Genomic DNA, 18,947 nt, shown 5'->3' on the forward strand with positions numbered 1-18,947 from the left:
AGTGCTCCTCCCATCATCCTGCTCTTACACAGTGCTCCTCCCATCATCCTGCTCTTACACAGTGCTCTTCCTATCATCCCGCTCTTACACAGTGCCCCTCCCATCATCCTACTCTTACACAGTGCTCCTCCTATCATCCCACTCTTACACAGTGCTCCTCCCACCATCCCACTCTTACACAGTGCCCCTCCCACCATACTACTCTTACACAGTGCTCCTCCCCACCATCCTGCTCTTACACAGTGCTCCTCCCCACCATCCTGCTCTTACACAGTGCTCCTGCCATCATCCTGCTCTTACAGTCTTTTCGCCTCCTCTTCTGCGATGTTCTCCAGGTGTTGGTGGTGGCAGTGGGTGTTGAGAAAGAGGTCTCATTTATGGATGAGTAGCCTTTAATGTACTTTCTCTGGCAATTATCATGGAATCCCCCAAATAAATATTATTGCATGAATTTTACAGGTGAAGGAACTGATTTCAAAGGCAGGAAACAACTCCTGTAGTAACTGCTGGAACCAAATTCAGTTCTAAGTGGCTCTACCACTGTTCCCTAATGTCTACCCTGGCTCACGGTTAATGTGTCTCTCTTTTGCTATACCATCTTTTGTTATCCTTACATAATCTTTATTTATTTTCAACTTTCAATTTCTGGGGAGAAAAACCTATCAGTAAAGTCAGCCAGCTGGTCTTCCGTAATGTCATGTGGACCAGTGAAACCCTGTTTGTGTACTGAGTCCATCACCTTCCAGCTCCAGGTTTGGGTACTGAGTCCATCACCTTCCAGCTCCAGGTTTGGGTACTGAGTCCATCACCTTCCAGCTCCAGGTTTGGGTGCTGAGCTCATCACCTTCCAGCTCCAGGTTTGGGTACTGAGTCCATCACCTTCCAGCTCCTGGTTTGGGTACTGAGTCCATCACCTTCCAGCTCTAGGTTTGGGTACTGAGTCCATCACCTTCCAGCCCCAGGTTTTGGGTACTGAGTCCATCACCTTCCAGCTCCTGGTTTGGGTACTGAGTCCATCACCTTTCAGCTCCAGGGCACGGACAAGACACTTGCTCTTCTCATCTGCATACCGAGAGTGACAACAGTCCCCACCTCCTGTGATCATTACAGGTCCTAAGTGTTTTATTTTACACAACAGATCCTAGCTGTAGTGAGGGTGCTTATTACTTCAGCTAGAATTATCTGGATGAATTCACTGGGCCTTTAACTGTGGAATACTGAGAAAGTAGCAATTAGGTTTTAACGACTTAAAATACCAATAGAAGTTGGCCATTTTTTTTTTCTCCATAAAGTTGTTGTTCACGGTTCCGGGGTTCTTCTGCACGGCCCTGCTTGTAGGCAGCTGATTTGATCTAGTCTGGCCCAGAATTCACATCTGGGGTCTCTAACAGGAGACAGAATCCTTTTGAGGTGAAGACACACAGCTACACAAGGTTCACATCCAGATGCCAGACACCACAGGGAAACTGACCATTCTGGACGTGGCTAACACTGCCTGCTGACCACTTCCTCTGTCAGTAAACGGAGCCATTCAGTCTGTTAAGGTACAGGTTGAATGGTCACGTTCAAGCATTTAACTTCCTTTAAGTCTTCCGTACGTTAGGAGGGACTTCTGCAGTGATCTTTCTTGTAGAGTTCCTCTCAAAAGAGGGGGCAGAAAGAGATCAGTACAAAGGGAGAGGAGCTGAGGAGCTGGGGAGTCCAGGAACGGAGGAGCCAGGCTCCCACCTCAGCCTTTGTGCGGTGGGGTGGGGGAGGTGCATTCTCTACACAGTGCAGGGCAGCACCAGGCAGGAGGAAACCTGACTTCTATAGTTATCCAGAACACTAGAGAAACACACTCATGTCCCTTAGTACCAACCATAGGAAGGAACAAATTAAGGTACAGACAAGAGTGCTGTGTATAACAGAATACGTCCCTCATTCTTTCTTAGGAGCTGCTTTTCTTACAAAATCATTTGAATCCAACATGTCAGAGTTTAGACATGCTTTGCATCCTGCCGGCTTTTTAAATATCGGTATTTACCTTTCTGTGCCCATTCATGTCTACCAGTTTGCTTCATACACAGTAGGATCTTACTAAGTATTTCAATGAATGAATGAATGAATGAATGATCAGTTTTTGTCGTACTATAGTTTGATCCCTATTTCAAAATAGTTGCATTTTCTAGATTTACCCCATTTTCTGCCTGTTGTCATCCACACTGGCCTGTTTTCCTTTATTCACACCACAAAGATGTCAGTGGGTCCTCTGAAAGCAAGCATCAGCTGTGTGTGGGTCTAAGTGTGAATGCACCTGTGTGCACCACTCTCTTGGTCTTTCTGAGAGAGGACATGTCCTGTGACTCACAGGAAGTGCCTTTGGTAGTAGACGGAGGTGCTGGAACACTGGACAAAGCCAGGAGATCAATACATCAAGAACTGACTGAACGCCAGGGAAACTGGATTTCCATTCAACAGTTTGCATCCACACTCTTAAGGCCACGCACAGCAACAGTGCCCCCACTGGGGTGTAGAGAGCCAAGATTTCCCTAAGAGAAAGTACAACCAGGTGTTTGTTACAAACAGGAACACTGAGACTTCTCATGTTTCTGCCTCGATGGATGAAACTTGGTATCGCCAAAAGAGGAGGCAGGAGATCACCCAGCAAATAAAAACGGCGAGGGTGGGCTGCAGTTGAGAAGACATTTGCAGAGAAAGGTCCTTGTTGTCTTTGATGTCTACCCTGTTTTGTTGACTGCCTGAGCTGCATAGACACGCGTTCAAGGAAGGTTTCCCAGGGCCCTGGGTTTGCTAATTGCATCTCAGAAATCTCAGCTAACCCTGCACTCGTGGTTCTGCTAGGAAATCTGACATGCACGACTTAAAACTTTTTGACTAACAACATCTATGACCCTGGACACACTCATAAGCTTTCATGGTTGTTTTTTTTTTGGGGGGGGGGATGATAATTAATCATCTAGTATTGATTATATTTAAAATAGCATACTTAACTATTTACCCTTCAGATTCAACTTGTTTCCAAATAGCTTGCTCCCTGACTTAATTTTAATCCACACACCAATTTATATACAACAACTCAAGTCAGACTTAACAGTCAGTGGTGGATGTCCTGTGTACTAAAATTACGATTCCCATTTTAGTTGCCATCATCTACACTCTCCTGTAGGTGACAGATAACACTTCTATATGTTTCTGTGCTCGCCGAAGGGTCTCTTAACTCTTCCACAAAAATGCCATTATGAGGGTACTGTCTGACGACTTGAGTTCCACAGGGCTATGCTGTGCTTGCGGAAGTGACAGGAACATCAGAGGCATCTGTCTTAAATATGGCAGGTGGGGAGATGTGAAGTATTGACAACCCCCTAGGAAAGCCTGGGAAAACACGGACACACCACTCCACGGGTGCCAGACGGAGATCCACCCAGGTCGGGAGTGGCGCGCTCTAGTAGAGACTGTGGGCCTCTGTATCTGATCTCTCCCTTTGGAACAGGAGCGTGTCTCTGGTCTTTATCCGTCTGCTTTTGTCTTTGCTAACATCCTACCCCATTTCTCTTTTTCTTATAATCCACTAGGGGAAAACTGTTCATATTTCAGGTTATGGATTTTTAAAAAAATCTAGGATGTACTAAATAATAAAATTCAACTTCTGAGAAGCATGACAAAGAAAGTAAACGTCTACATATTGGTCTTATTTTTGTCTTAGGATGTCCTCATTAAGGCATTAAAATATTGATCAAAATAAATCAAAGGTAAAAAGAGAAAGAAGGAAGGAAGGAAAGGAAAAGGAAAAGGAAAAGGGAAAGGGAAGGGAAAGGGAAAGGAAAAGGGAAGGAAAAAAAGAAAGGATGGATTTCCTGTAATAGGGAAACAGCATACCAAACCGAATGAACATGGAGGCCTGCCCTTGCACCTCATGACCTCCAGGTGGCGCTGTTGACCTACACATGGAAAGCAGATGCCAGGTTCAGTTTATAGCTGGATTTTCACTTTTTCAAAATATTTTCTGTCTCCACAGATGTGTTCTTTTAAATGGTCAATAAAATTTTATAACCACTATTTGAAAAATCGCAAGATTATTGTGATTTGTGCTTCCCGGGCAAGAATATTTCTTCCCGTCCAGACATACTCAGCCAGTCAGGTGTCTGTCTGCATTTGTTCCGTGGTGTCTCTTTTCTGCCCTTCTCTTCTTCCGAGTACCCACAGGCTCAGCCACAGAAACTTGGACTGATGATGGAACACAATTGGGTGTCTTCCTCATTCAGCTCTAGTAACTTGGCTCCAAACACTCTGAATGGGCGGGGTCATCTGTACTCAATGCCCACCCCCCAGCCCCCTCTGCGTCCCCAAGCCAGGCTGTGGTTTGGGTGTGGGCAAGCAGAAGTTTGTCACGCACTAGAGATGTTTTGAGGTAACTTACGCAGTGCACCCCACGGTCTAATCGTTCTCTAGGAAGCTGCCTCTAGGTAAAATCCAGGCGAGAACTTGATTTCCTGTTTGGAAGGATTTCGGGCCAGGAGCAGTGGTCATCAACGAAACCCAACCCAACCCAACCCAAACCAACCAACCAAACAAACAACAAAAGAAAACAGTAGGAAGGTTTGCCATAGTTTGAGGCAAAGTTTGGGATTTTTAAGATTATCTTTAAAAATAATCAACTAACCTTCCCTTTGTGCCCTTTTCTTCTATTCCTTCTCTCACAGGGGTTTGTGAACAAGCTGGACGAATTCATTCAGTGGCTAAACGAAGCCATGGAGACCACGGAGAACTGGACTCCGCCTAAAGCCGAGACGGACAGCCTCCGGCTGTACCTGGAGACACACTTGGTAGGCAAGAGCATGCTGTGGCTTCTCTTTCTGTCAAGGATTTCGATGTCGCGATTTGTTTAGGTCCAATATCAATTTTAGTTATCAAACGTCATTATATGCTAATGAACCCAAGCTCTAATGGGGTTAAGCCTCAAGCTGACCATTTTCAGGCATTTCAAGTGATAATATGACCCCTAAGGCCTCCGTACTTCAAACAGATGCTTCAAAGCTTTCTCCAGAAGGGACGCTATTTTAAAACACCTTAGAAAATCTTATTAGACCCGTGTTCTCTAAAGTGATGATTGAAGATTTCCCTCTTCTTGGGGAAAAAAAAAATAAATGAATAAAAGAGAAAAATTTGATGACCATTCTGAAGCTTTCTGGAGTTCTTGTAAAATTAATGAGCCCCTCATTATCAAGAAGGTCTATTTAATCTGTTCTACACTTGGCTATTTTAATAAAATATTTAAAATGATGATCTCCATCATTTCTGCTGCTACGTGGATTTTTCAGCAGATAATTAATACAACTGTCATTATGCCGGGCCCTCTGCTTAGGGAAAACCAGGAAGTCATTGTGGATAACACTTGGGTGACTATGCTTTGAGTCTGTTTAAAGCAGGAATTATAGACCAGGATACATTTGATGAACCTCGGGAGGTTTGTAGTGAATGCTTCAAATGGCCGATATCAATTATGAAGGGGTGGGACCCTGGTACCCGGAGTGTGATAAAGCGTGACAAAAAAGCACGTTGTCATAGGAAATGAAAACTCAGGCTTTGAGGATCTCATCTTTATTCCTTTCACTGATAGCATAAAATTGACAAAGGCAATGAACAGGAATCCTTGGGTGCCCAAGTGTGGGGTTGATTTCTGCCCCTCTTACACGCTTAGAATTTGGAATAGACTATGCACCATGGAGAGTCCCATGCGCGAGGTTTCACGGGAAAGACTGCAGAAGGAAGACGGACGGACACAAAAAAGAGAGAACTTTAGTTTATTTAGTGTTGTGTTTTGAACATGTTTTATGTGACTGCAAGTTAAACAGTCCCGGGAACCAGTTACTGCATGCAGGTAGTCTTCCAGATGAACATGGCCTGGGTTGACAGTCCGGGCCGTAGAAACGCCAGTGGCCGTAAGTGCCTCTCTTGTACTGGGTTTGGAAAGACTGCCCTGAACACTCAATTCCCCGAAGAACACACTTTTCAGGTTTTTTTTTTTTTTTTAATTTTTTTTTGGAGGGCATTTCATAATAGCAAGATAAAGATATTCAGTGCTTTATGATGTAAATTATATTAATTAGAATGTCAGCGTTGCCCTGGCACTGTTCTGACAGAAATTCTAATCTGTGTTTAAACAGGACTATATGAACTTTATTTCACATCAAGTGTGCTGTCTTAATTTTCTTGATTTAATATTTTATGGAAAACACACATCCAGCTTTTGAGGTTCCAGAGGGCACGAGGGCATAAGGTGCCCTAGCTGTGGGTTGCTCACCGAAAGCCAGGAGGAAAGCCTGGCAAGGGCCTTTCCTCTCTGCGTAGCATGCCCCTGTGTCACCATTGCATAGCCCTGTCTCAGCTATCTTACAGAAATCTTGCTTAACATCCCTGTGCCAGCCTCACCTCATGCTAGCCCAAAGCTAGAAGTTTCTTTTATGAAGGGGCATTTCGTATTATTATGTAGTTGCAACTAACTTTATGTATCTAATGTTAACTTAGAATGTTGCTAATACAATGTCAGAAGTCTTATATTATCACTCAGTTTAAATTGCTACTGTGTCTATGACCTTACTCTATGTAGCCTTAGCAATTGCAGAACTTTTTATTGGTGCCTATTAAGAAGCTCAGGCAGCTCTCATCCCAAACATGGAGTCACTGCCCACTGCTGTGGGTCACCAAAGAGTCCTTCCTGATGTCTCTCTCTCTGTTTCTGTCAAAGGATTACCATCTTGGGGGGGAACTTTTTTTTTTCTCTCTCTCTCCGACTATTCTGGCTAGCATAGGGATGATATAGGTAAAGTTTGCTTATCTCTGCTTTTCAAATGGCGAGAGACTATGGTTTGCAGGCCAGTTCACGGACTGTTAAGTCAGTCTCACATTGAACTTCTGAGAATAGCTGTGTGCAATAGCCACATTAGACTTCTGTGCATGGTTTGCTGTGGAATGCTACAGAAATCATTCACGGGAGTCCCTGGACTCTACCAGGCCAGTTACCACAGGACAAGGCTCAGCTTCTCTCTGTCCACCTTACCCTCTGTCCCTGATTGTCATCTTTATCTTATTGTATTATCATTGTGCTGAACTAATATTCTTTTAGTCTCAAAAGGAGGCAAAGTCTACCTTTCTATGAAAACTATTCAAGTGAGCCTAGAGATTCATATCCTAGCTTAGTCTATACAAACCGTCATTGTTCCCTGATGTGGGAGCAGAGGGTTTTTACAGTGTCACACAGTAGTAGAGGTTGTCAGATACACTTGCTAGATCATCTTTTTCTAGATCCTAAGATTTAGTCTTCAGTCTTTAGGAATGTGGGACCTGAGAGCGATTGTCTTCTCTGATATAATACATTGGGATAGGTGGTCTCTTCTAGTATGTACTCGTAAAGATAAACAAATACCAAAAAAACAGTTGTACATCTATATCTTCATACTTAATTCAGTTATTTTCCATGATGGCAGCCAAGGGTTTTTCATCAACCGTAATCAATTAAAGCTTTACAATGCCTCTCTGAGCGAGAGTCGGGAATTTTATTTTAGCTGTAGGGGACAGTGTGGAATTGTCATGGCACATCAGCGATTTTCCACGATAATTAATCATCTGCTTGCAACTTGTCTGCTCCTTCAAAACTACAGTTCCCATCTTTCTGGAAGCTGGCCCTTTCAGGAAGTGTCATTTGGAGGTGGTGGGTGGCGGGTGCTGGTCATTCTCCTTTCCTGAAGGCAATTTTAGAAGGAGCATTGTACGGATGTGCTATGGGGAAGATCCCCCTTTCTCTTTCCTTCACTGTTGTCTGTTTCCTCTTCAAAAACAGCTCCACTGGAGTGTTTGGCCTGCGAGATCGCATATCTTAGAGTATGAACGTTCACGAGCTTTGACAATCTGAAAGATATATACACTCCACCAACATCATGATAGTGAGCGCATTCATCTCTCCAAACCTCCTCATGACACTTTGAGATTCCTTCCTTCAGCCCTTCCCAGACTGCACTGCATCCCTAAGCAACTGCTGATTTGGTTTTTCTGTACTATCCAGTTTGCTCTGTCTCTAACTTCATAGGCGTAAGACCAGCCAGCATGCTCTCCACTGGGGCACAGGCCTGATCTCTCTCCTTCAGCATGTTTCTTGTTAGCTATAATGACATCGCATCTACCGATGTTCTTTCTGTGTTGTTCACATGTGCATGGGCCACGCCTGATGCCTTGAGTTCCTGATGAACGTTTAATGTTTCCTCCACAGTCTTTCAAATTATGTATACACCTGAGTAGAAGCACAATACGTGCAAACATTGTGAATAACCACCGCATGCCAGAGGACGTAGCTCTGGGATAGACTGTGTGCTTAGGAAATAGCCATCGAGAGTGTTTAGATTACATTCCTTTAAGGAAATGTTCAGGAGTAAGGCCACAGAGGAAGCCATCCTGGCTAGGTCCACAAGTTTGTCCATGTGCTTCTGGAAGGAGATCTCTCATCTCCAGAGTCCTTGGAAGACATACCTAACTCACCAAATGAGTACCACTCCCTAGACATCGGAGCCAGGAAAACAAACCAGATCTTAACTCTTTTATAGCCAGTCAGACTATCCAGGGTGAACTACTGTAGTCCAGCCAGACCAGAGAGTTGGGCAATTGCAATGACTAAGCCTAGGGCAGGGCCAGTCTTAAACATGGAAAGGAAATTTGGGTAGGCGTCCCATACTCTATGGCACAAGGATTGACCAATTTCATGTTGTCTGGGAGTTTTAAGTTTGTTATAAGAACTCTCTGACTATGTAGCCCAGGAGGTCAGGGTACCAGCTGACAGGCTCAGGCTGGCCACCAGCTCAGAGTACCAGAATAGCAGGCACCTCCATGCTTGTCTTAAGAAGCAACATTTGTAATTCAATTTGATACGTGACAGCTGTGCAGCAAAATGGCGACTATGGGTTCAAGATTTTAGTTCATACGTCTGAAGCACCCGTGCAACCAGGCAGATCCTGAGGTGCTAGAGCAATGGTTCTCAACTGATTCTCAGCCTTCCCAATGCTGCCTCCTTCTAATGCAGTTCATGTTGTGGTGACCCTAAACCAGAAAAGAATTTTCATTGCTATTTCCTAATTGTAACTTTGCTACTGTTGTGAACTGTAATGTAAACATATGGGTTTTGACCCTCCCAGATCTCCTAAGGGATCTCGACCCACAGGTTGAGAACATCCCCCCCCGCCCCCCCCCCCCCCCGTAGAGCACACTGCTTGAACTTGCCTTCTCTTGGGGCTTTCTATCGAACAGAGACGACCATAGGTTATACGATATAGTCCTGACCAGTAAAATTATATAGGATAAATGAAGGAGTTCAGGGAAAAGGTTTACTGTTTTCCTAGAGATAATTAGATGAAGGCCTTGAAGGGCATAGATTACTCTGTCGGATCAAATGAGAGGAGAGAGCTGGGGTAGGGATATCACGGTGAGGGTCATCGAGGAAGAGTGGGAAGGGGACTGTCAGGTGAGGCTGAGCCTCCGCTTGAGCCTTGAAGGGTGCTACTGGACAGTAAGGGACACTAAGTGACAATTTAAATCGCCAAATGTTTCTCTGGGGTACTGAAACTTTTGGTTTTGTGTCAAGCAGAAGAGCGACAGGAGTCAGTCACAAGTCCCATGGGGGTGAGGCCAGGCTGGCAGAGTTTAGCTGAATGATCACAGTGGAGGACTGGCTTGAGTAGAGTATTTGATGTTCTAGTATGGACAAGCAGTCATCATTCTTCAAAAATGATGGATTTTTGCCTGGCTGTGTGCAGGCATGGCAGAAACTACTCGAAGTGGGTGGCAGTAAAAAAGGTCTGAGGAGAGGCCTCCCTCCTGTCCTCTCAGACACCAGCTCTCTGCTCTTTCTTGCTATCATCACACGATTATCCCAAGTATTTAAAAACAGCTACACATATGTACGGTGCTTTGTGTCCAGCTTAAACCAGCAACAGATCAAAACCAGTAACTATAACACAACTTTATCCCCTTTGGACGGCTTTAACAGTATTTCCATCCGGGGTACTCTTGTGATTTCCTTTAACTAATCCTTTATGCTAGACCCTTAGGTTATGTGTGGTCTTCTATCTCCAACGATGCTTCTGTGCATGTGCTCAGACCTTAATCATCTTGTTTGGTATGAGTCTGTCCTTACATTCAGACTTTCTGGCTAAAAAGGTTCTACACATTGAAAACTTTCATCTACCACTAGACCGACCGTCTTTGGTGGAGACGATGCGGTGTGTGCTCCGTGCTGAGCACGCCCACTGCCGTCTGCTGTTGAAGCTTGTTGCACACTGCTTAGCCTTGTCCATGCGGTGGTTAGCAAGGATGAACACTGTGCTTCCAGCATTTGGGGTGGGGTTGTCACCTTCTCCGTGTTTGGGGGCATCGTTTGCATTTCTTTCCTTGGGTCTGTCTGCTCATTATCTGTGCCTGGTTTTCTGTTGGGTCATTACTATTCTCTACTTCTGGATTTACATGCATTTCTTAAATACCAAAGGAAGCAATCCCTTGTCTGTGCTGTGAATGGAAAATATCTCGAAAGGAAACCATCAAGAAGTCTCTTCCAAAAGAACAGGGACATCTCAACAATTTGTGCCTGTACTTAGGCAGACTTGGGGAGCCATGCTGGATCCTGCACCTGGCAAAACCAGGCATGAAAATCAAAGCTGAAACCTTAGATATAGAGGGTCGAGTTTAAGATCAGTTTGTAGGCCCATGTGGAGATTAAGAACATCAGAGCAAACTGGGCTGTGTTGGCGCATGCCTTTAATCCCAGCACTTAGGAGGCAGAGGCAGGCGGATTTCTGAGTTCGGGCCAGCCTGGTCTACAGAGTGAGTTCCAGGACAGCCAGGGCTACACAGAGAAACCCTGTCTCTAAAAAATCAAAAAAACCAAACCAAACCAAACCAAAACCCCCAAGAACATCAGAGCAGTGGGAACAGGAACACTGGGTGAGTGGGAGTGGGTTGGGGGAGGGGGACAGGAGAAGATTATAGGGCGAATCAGGGGTTCACACCAAGAGCTGCTTTTGAGACTCGCTCATGTTCAGTCAGAAATGTCAGACAACATCTTTTTGTCTGCCCTGTTCTGGTCTATGGCGCCCTGCACTACACCCAACAGAGTGTGGGTAAGACTCAGATGCAGGGAGGTATGTAGACTGATGAGCACTTCTCTGCATGAGCCGGGCCTCCAGGCACTGCCAGGGGTGTGTGTGTGTGTGTGTGTGTGTGTGTGAGCCAAGTTACTGTGACATCATCACTCCACAGATGTGTGTAGTGTGGACTGAGGACGGGCGATTCAGCCCCCGCCTTTCACTCAATGTCTAGTTAAAGAGAAACATCACGCCACACTCGGTGGGAAAAGCAAACAACGTGAGACAGCATAAAGCGAAAAGCACAGACCTCCACCCTGCCGACTAACCAGCCCAGGCAGTCTGCTCTGTGTTCTGTGGAGCCCTTTTATGTGAGACGAGCACACTTGGAAGTCCGTGTTGGATATAATTCAGTAAAGTGCTTCTGCAGACCTGTTTCCATCTGTATACAAAAGAACTCTGGTACATTCTCATAGCTCCTTAGTGTTTGATCATGTGGACATGCCCCGGCTTATTTAATTAAATCTTGTCATGATGAGCACTTTAGCTTCCTCTTTATTTCTGCTTTCTTTTTTCACACCGTGCTCCACGAATATTCAGTCTGTCACTGGCAGACAACCTTCTTGTCCTTTTCCAGGCAGCCTGCAGCAGCAGCTCAGGGACCCCATGTAATAAAAAACCCCTAGGAACAGCTTTCACTGTAGGTAATAAGAACCGAGGCAGATCCGTGTTTGTGCGTGGGATATCTGAGTCCCTGTTTACAGGTGGACTTTAAAAGCACAGCCTTCTGACCCTTTGTTCATCCTAGTATTAGTGCCTGCAATTTGAGTTGGCTGCCACAAGGTGGCAGAGGAGCACCAGACTCCACTTGTTCTCGAGGCCCCATCCTTATTGTGCCCTTGCCCCAGTCTTCATAAACACGATTGGATTTAACTAGCGGACCGACGTGTCTGGTTAGGAGAATGATCAGCAAATGCAGACGCACACGTTTCCCATCACCACCTAGATCTCTATGCTTCATTTCTGATTCAATCGCCTTTATTTCTACCCCAAGAAAAACCAGCGTTCTGCTGCTCCTGGTTTTTCCCAAACACTTCGGACTGCTGGTCTTTTGCTGGCCCTCCTGTGTCTACCTCTGCTCCATTTTTCATTGCTTGAAGTTAAGAGATCACAAGAGTTTGTTTTTCACCTGCCGCTCACCTTTCCTGCTTCCCCTTCTCTGCTGAGATGACGGACAGCCATGGCCTAAGCAAGTTGAGCTTCTTCACAAGACCAGGAGATGCCGCAGGGCTGTGCTCCTCAGGAACAGGGCTCAGTCAGCCAGACTTCAAAGCCAGAGCCTGTGTTGGGCCCAGTTGCCCACCACCCCCTTCAGCCTCAGGAGCAAGGTTACAGCCTTCTGAGAGCTCTGACGCTCCATTTGCTCGTCCCTTGGCTCCCATCAGTTTAAAGTGTAGCTAGCTGAGTGTTTAGCAGGATATGGTGCCATTTCTCCTGTTTATCTGAAATACTCAGAGCCCAGCCTGAGTCCTTTGCTGTAGTGGGTGGAGATGGGGGAGGGGGGGGGGGTTCTTTCAGGAACGACAGCATTCGGGCATTTTGTCTTTGCTTGTGACAAGGAGGGGGCAGAGGCAGAGAGGGAGGCTCGTTTTGGACATGTGACGGTCGTAAGCACATTCCAGTGCTCTCATGGTTCATTCTGTGTGTCTAAGAGACTCATGTGGGTTACTTTTCCCAGTCAAGAAGAACTGTACTTCCTTCCTGCTTGGTTTAAGGGCTCTTAGGCCATAATATGTAACAATTCTCACTATTTTGAATCTCGTTAGTGCCCAGTTTACTAATTTATAACTTACTTTTTTTCTCAGACAGTAATGGCTGCTTTTAACTAGATGATCAGAGAAGTGGTGTGCTTATTGAACACAGCATATCCAGAGCTGTGGTGTACTGAGCACTGAAGAAAAGTTTGCAGACAGGCCTTGTGTTCTGTGGGCCATGCACAGGACTGACTGAGGGCATTGATTAAGGACAAGGGACTCACATCTTATCACATGGAATTTGGGGAACTTGAATCAGTTTATCTGGTATACATAGTAAAAACTTCAGATTTTTATATTAACCAGGAGAACATTTACCTATGGGATGACTGTTGGGAAGGTGAGATTAGCAGTGGTAGGTGAGGAAGACTCTTCTATTTGGGCGACTTTTGCACATCTTCCTTGAGTACTTAAGAGTGTATGGTAGGAATGGCTCACATATTCTTAAGGAAGTTGAAATTCTGTGTGTTGGCTAGTGAATCTGTGACAAGAAGGGGGAACCCGAAGGTTTCCTTTTGTTTGTAGGGGTGTGATTCATCTCCTTTGGCAAGATAAAGCAATTAAAAAAAAACACAACGGAAATAAAAATGATAATTCAGTTATTAGAAGGGTTAAAAACTCTGCAGCTTGAATATTACTACTTAAAAATATGAACATTGTATGACTAGACAGGATGTTAATGACTTGACATTACAAAATTTATTAAATTTATTTTTAAAGTGGTTTGGTTCCCCCTTTCAAATGCATAAAGCGTGTGGGAGTTGGAATAGATCTGCCCCAGGCTGCCAAAACAAGATTTTAATGGAACCGGAGTCCTTCAGGGATTGTCCTAAATCCACATAATATTCTTAAGTCCTGGTGTTTGCACTGGGACCTGTGTATTAGCAGATGCACGTGTGAATAATATACGTATATCCATCCATCACCCTGGTGACTCCACATCCTTAAGGGCTGCCGCACATCAATTATTCCACCTCAGGGGGTAGAGAGATATTTGGGCTAGCATTGACCTTCTTTTCAATCAGGGCCTCCAAACAGTATGTCCTGGAAGTCAAATAGTCCCTTCAGACAGAACCTCTGTTTGAGCACGCGTTTGGCCTGATGTCTCCATGCTGAGGAGCTGAGGAGTCAATGTGATTACCTGTGTCAGGTGTGGAGGCAGCATCCGGGGCAGCGAATGAAAATCCCGTCACTCAGAGTCACCGTCAGCATCCAGAGTCTCACCCATCTATCTCCATCTCGCATAAGTTATTAGCCAGTCTATCAGGGAAGAGCGTCAACCTCACTGAGCTGCACACAGACACACACACACACACACAGTCTTTCAAATAAATTATAGATTGTTTGAGGAGCTAGACTCACTTTCAAAGGCTTGGAGCCATTTTTATGACCTGAGATCTTGGGAGCAACGTCTCTTTAGGAGGAATGAAGGTTTTTTCCTTTTTTTCCTTTTTTTTTGTCTGTTTGTTTTCAAGAAAAACAAAGACTTTTCAAACATGTGGTTTTAATTTTTTTAAAAACACTTGGAAATTATTTCTTAAATGCACAAAGTTCTCTCCTTAAGCTTCTGATAGTTAAAGGTGTGTTACAGATTGTTGTGACCGAGGAACCAAATGACAAAAGGTAGCCACTTCATTCTGTTGGGAAAATGGACAGTGACTGGCCGTTTATTTAATTGTGTGCTAAGTACCATATGATGAGAGGGTAAAGTTAAATTGATGATTCAGGTTACCCCAGCCAGGGTACAGTTTATATGGCAATTATGCTGGGTCATCTAAGTGTAATTGGCAAGTAATTTTGTAAGCGAAGGAACATGACAGCTCATTTACATGGTGTTCACCGAGTAAAATTTGGGGACATTCATCAACCACTCTGGAGTGCAGAGTGATCGCGTTGATATTCCCCGGCACTGCGGGCTGTTGGACGCTGGTGTGCGGGATGAGTCCTGAGGGGTGCACTCCCCTCTATGGTGGTTAGATGTGTGCCAGGCACTCTCGTTCCAAAGTGGGTGAGACCTCAGCTCCTTTCTCAAGGAGCTTAAGGGTGGGAAACAGAGCTGTCAATCATTTAGAACAGGGGTCGGTAAGTGGAGGCTTGAAGCTTGCTGTGATTATAAGCGTCTAGGGTGGAAGATCAAGGAAACCTTGCTAGTGAGCAATGTTGTGGCTTTGCTGAAATAGCACTTGCCAGACAGAGGCACAGCAAGAATAGAGTCCTAGAGGAGCAAGTAGACAAGGGCGTGGAGAAGCCTTGGAGTTGAGCTGATAGCACCTGCAGCCAGATAAAGACTGAGCCAGATACATATCCCTGGCCAGCTTCAAGGACTTAAGAAGAGGTGGGCCTCCATCTGAGCTCTTCTGAAGACGTTGTTTTGTGTAGTAACAATGAACTGTCCTATTATGGTGTACTAGGTTCTGTTCTATGTGTATCAAGGGATTTTTATCTTTATTACCACCTAGGAAATAGGCACTAAAATTCTTTTCTAAAATGAGAAAACTAAATAGACAGGGGTTGCCCAGACTTAAACAGAGAGTGACAAGGGAGCTGATCTTTGACCTTAACTGTCCAGTTCTGAAGCCCTTGCCTGCCGCTAGCAGTAGCCCACATGATGCTTTTGGCTTCCTTGGCACACTCTGCTGGAATTCTAGACTAACCACACTCACTAGGCTCCGAGAGCGGTGAGTGTGGCCATTCTGCTCACAGTCCTACTTGTAAGTTTGAGATGAAAGTGCCTGTAGCATACTAACACACAACCAATGTGCAGTGTGGAGGGAGGCCTAAGAAGGGAAACGATGAGGCTTGGAGCTAGGGCAGTGTCAGTGTGCAGAGGTGTGGATGGGGCACTGGTCTGGGCTTGGTGACTGACCTGGCATGTGGATCTTGTCGTCGTATTCTTGTATCACTTCTGATTTCCAACCGAGATGCTGGAGAGGTGACTTGGCAGAAGAATCCGAGGAACAGGGCAGTTCACAGTGCTTGTCACAGAGCTCTTGAGTTCCTGGGAAGAACTATGTGGGCTCAGGATAAAAGTTAAAAGAGACTTCCTCAGAGATGGCTAAAATTAGAAGGGACAGTCTGGGGACAGAATTGCCCTGGGGTAGATGAGTAGCTGGATAGCCTTTGAGACTCTTCTCTCTTTGAAAATTCTCTAGTTTAAAGTAAATAAAACTTCTCCTGTTTCCCTTCCTAAACTGCCTGGATGGAAAAAAAAAGATAAAAATCAAAGTATTCAAGGACTGGAAAATATTGAGTCCAAATGCCTTGACTATAGATAAAGGACCGGAAGCCCGGAGGGTTACATGCCTCATCTGAGGACACACCCTCGAGGGAAAAGAAGACAGGGTCATGGCTTCTCCTCCTTAGGTCTCAGTAACATTTTGGGGGTTTGGTGTCCATGTGGGCAAGCCCCTGGTAGAAAGTGAGACAAAAGCAACAGAGATGTAGTGTTTGTCTCTAGGGAAGAGAGTATTAACAATAAGGGGTTCCTGTCACATGACAACCTAAGCCATTTATCAACCCGAGAGTGTGAATTTAAACATTTATGAATGGTTAGGGAGATAGCTCGAGGGGGACCATTTTATCTGCAAGCAGGGGGAGCTGAGTTCAAATATTTAGTACCTACATAACAAGCCGGTCATGGCTATACATGACTGTAGACCCAGCATTGGGGGACACATCCCAAAAGCTCACTGATCAGGCAGCCTAGCCCAAAGGGTGAGCTTCCTTTCAGGAGAGAAGCCCTCTCGCATGGCAATGAAGAGGAATAGGGTTAGTTCTATGCTGCGCAGCCCCCCCCCCCAGAATGAGCATGAGCCTGTGTACTAAATGGCATGTGTACATCACACACCTGTACCACAGACGCACAGCGCTCACTTACACACGCACACATGCACACACGTGCACACATACCTGCACACACACGCACACACACTCTACAGTGATTTTTCTAAGCAGTATTCATGGCCAGACCATGCTCATGGTTTCTACTCGTTGTCTCTAATTCTCACGACCATAAGGTAGAGTTTTCACCTTGTTTCAAAAAGTCCCTAAGCGTAACCTTCTTCCAGAGATCAGGCCATTCTAACTTCAGACTCCACTGTCCTCCAGAACCGTTGATGTTCCGTATGTTTTCTTGAAGTCGTCTTTGTCTTTGCAGAGATTATGTACACATTGACATCTATAATTTTATTGATGTAATTTTATCTTCATTTTTTGTTTGTGTCCTCTATATATTTGCATGCATTGCCTAGTCATTAAGATGGTGATATATCTTACCAGCTTTTAAGAGGTACTTAAACACTTACTGAAAGAGCTCTCGTTCGTCACTTTATCCGTGGCATTTTGAAAGGTGCATTCTATACTGTAAGACCCGGCACCTGACTTGTGTGGGTGCAGTGTGGAGCGGTGAGAAGGAGCTCCTGGACCCCTCCTGATTGGTTATGACTTGTTTGCTTGCCCGGGCCCTCTGACAGAGTGCAGATTCGCTCCTAAGCAGAGACAGTCTGAGGCAGTCAGTAATGACTTCAAGCTTTGGCTTTTCTAACTAAACACTTATTTCCACTCCCCCCCACCCCCACCCCGGAAAAGCCTTGTTCTTATTTTCTGAGGGAATGAAGATCTTTGTGTGAAGAAGTGTCACCAAGTGTCTTACTCATCGGCATGTAAGCCATCTCTTAAGTGACAGTGGAAGTAAGGGTTCAACAGTTCAACATGCCTTTCACATTTGGAGACTCCTGAGTAATAAATAACCCCTGGCATTCAGCATCAGAGCAGCCAAAGGACTAGAATCTGGCACACGCTGCGCTCACGCACAGAGAAAAACTCAGGAAGGCAGAAGATTCACTCCAATTCTCTTTCTTCTCTTCATTTAGAAGAAAAAGCGTACCTTTTTCTAATTAAAGATTATGAACACCCAGAAACATCTGGCCTATATCACCACAGCAACCCTCCTAAAACGGCCTGCTTGTCTCCAGCGTGTCCTTTAAAAACCAAGTCTGTATGCAGCAGGCAGCGAGCTCTTCCTAGCTTGTAGGTCGGCCCCAGCCACTCACGTCACTGACATGTCACCATGGGTCTTTCATGATTCTTGAGGTCAAGTCCTGTGCAGTCACAGTTGCTGTGCTCCTGCCTGCAGTCTCCCCTGGCATCACAGAGCACTCAGAACTCCTTGCCTCTGTGTCTCTGAAGGGACTCTCTCGACCTGCGTAAAAGTCCATTCATTCTTCATGAGCTTTCTGCAGGTCCTGCTAAGACTGCATTTCGTTGGCTTCCACAGCCGTTATCCAGGTCTGGCCTTTTAATACTTGGCTATATTTTAATTTAGACAAACTGGAATCCCATTGGGCGAGGCTATTACTGCTCCATTTTGCTGGAGGCAAAAGGCTGTACCACTTGGTATCGCACGTAAAATTCCAATTACACATGTATTCTATGCTAGGTCATACAACTACACTTGTACCCACCTCTGTGACCCAATGGATTAGACCAAAAGCTGTCGTGATTATGTAGTGCTTCTTTTTACATATGTAAATCTGGTAGGAACTGCTCAATGTATGTGTTCTATACACATATAAAAATACACCTAGAAGATATACTAATGTATAGGCATATATAATATACACTTAAAAAATTCACTCAAGAAAGAATCTGGGGCTTTTTTTTTTTTTTTTTTGATACTCATGACGTCTCCCAAACATCCCAGGACTCACAGTGCTCAAGGACCTGGTAGACACACAGTGCTCAGGGACCTGGTAGACACACACAGTGCTCAGGGACCTGGTAGACACACACAGTGCTCAGGGGACCTGGTAGACACACACAGTGCTCAAGGACCTGGTAGACACACACAGTGCTCAGGGACCTGGTAGACACACACAGTGCTCAGGGGACCTGGTAGATACACACAGTGCTCAGGAACCTGGTAGACACACACAGTGCTCAGGGACCTGGTAGACACACACAGTGCTCAGGGGACCTGGCAGACACACACAGTGCTCAGGGGACCTGGTAG

At 45.2% G+C, this 18,947-nt stretch overlaps 1 protein-coding gene across 9 annotated transcripts in view; it reads left to right on the plus strand.

Annotated features, from left to right (window-relative positions):
* Akap6 (A-kinase anchoring protein 6) overlaps window positions 1-18,947 on the plus strand; it is a 432,222-nt gene that overhangs the window by 203,452 nt on the left and 209,823 nt on the right. For all 9 annotated transcript variants that reach the window (XM_029484604.1, XM_029484605.1, XM_029484603.1 and 6 more), the window contains one exon: window positions 4,704-4,826. In XM_029484604.1, coding sequence (XP_029340464.1) covers window positions 4,704-4,826 — 123 coding nt within the window. The remainder of the gene's footprint in view (window positions 1-4,703; window positions 4,827-18,947) is intronic.

Source organism: Mus caroli, chromosome 12, assembly GCF_900094665.2.
Source record: "Mus caroli chromosome 12, CAROLI_EIJ_v1.1, whole genome shotgun sequence".
Taxonomy (NCBI): domain Eukaryota; kingdom Metazoa; phylum Chordata; class Mammalia; order Rodentia; family Muridae; genus Mus; species Mus caroli.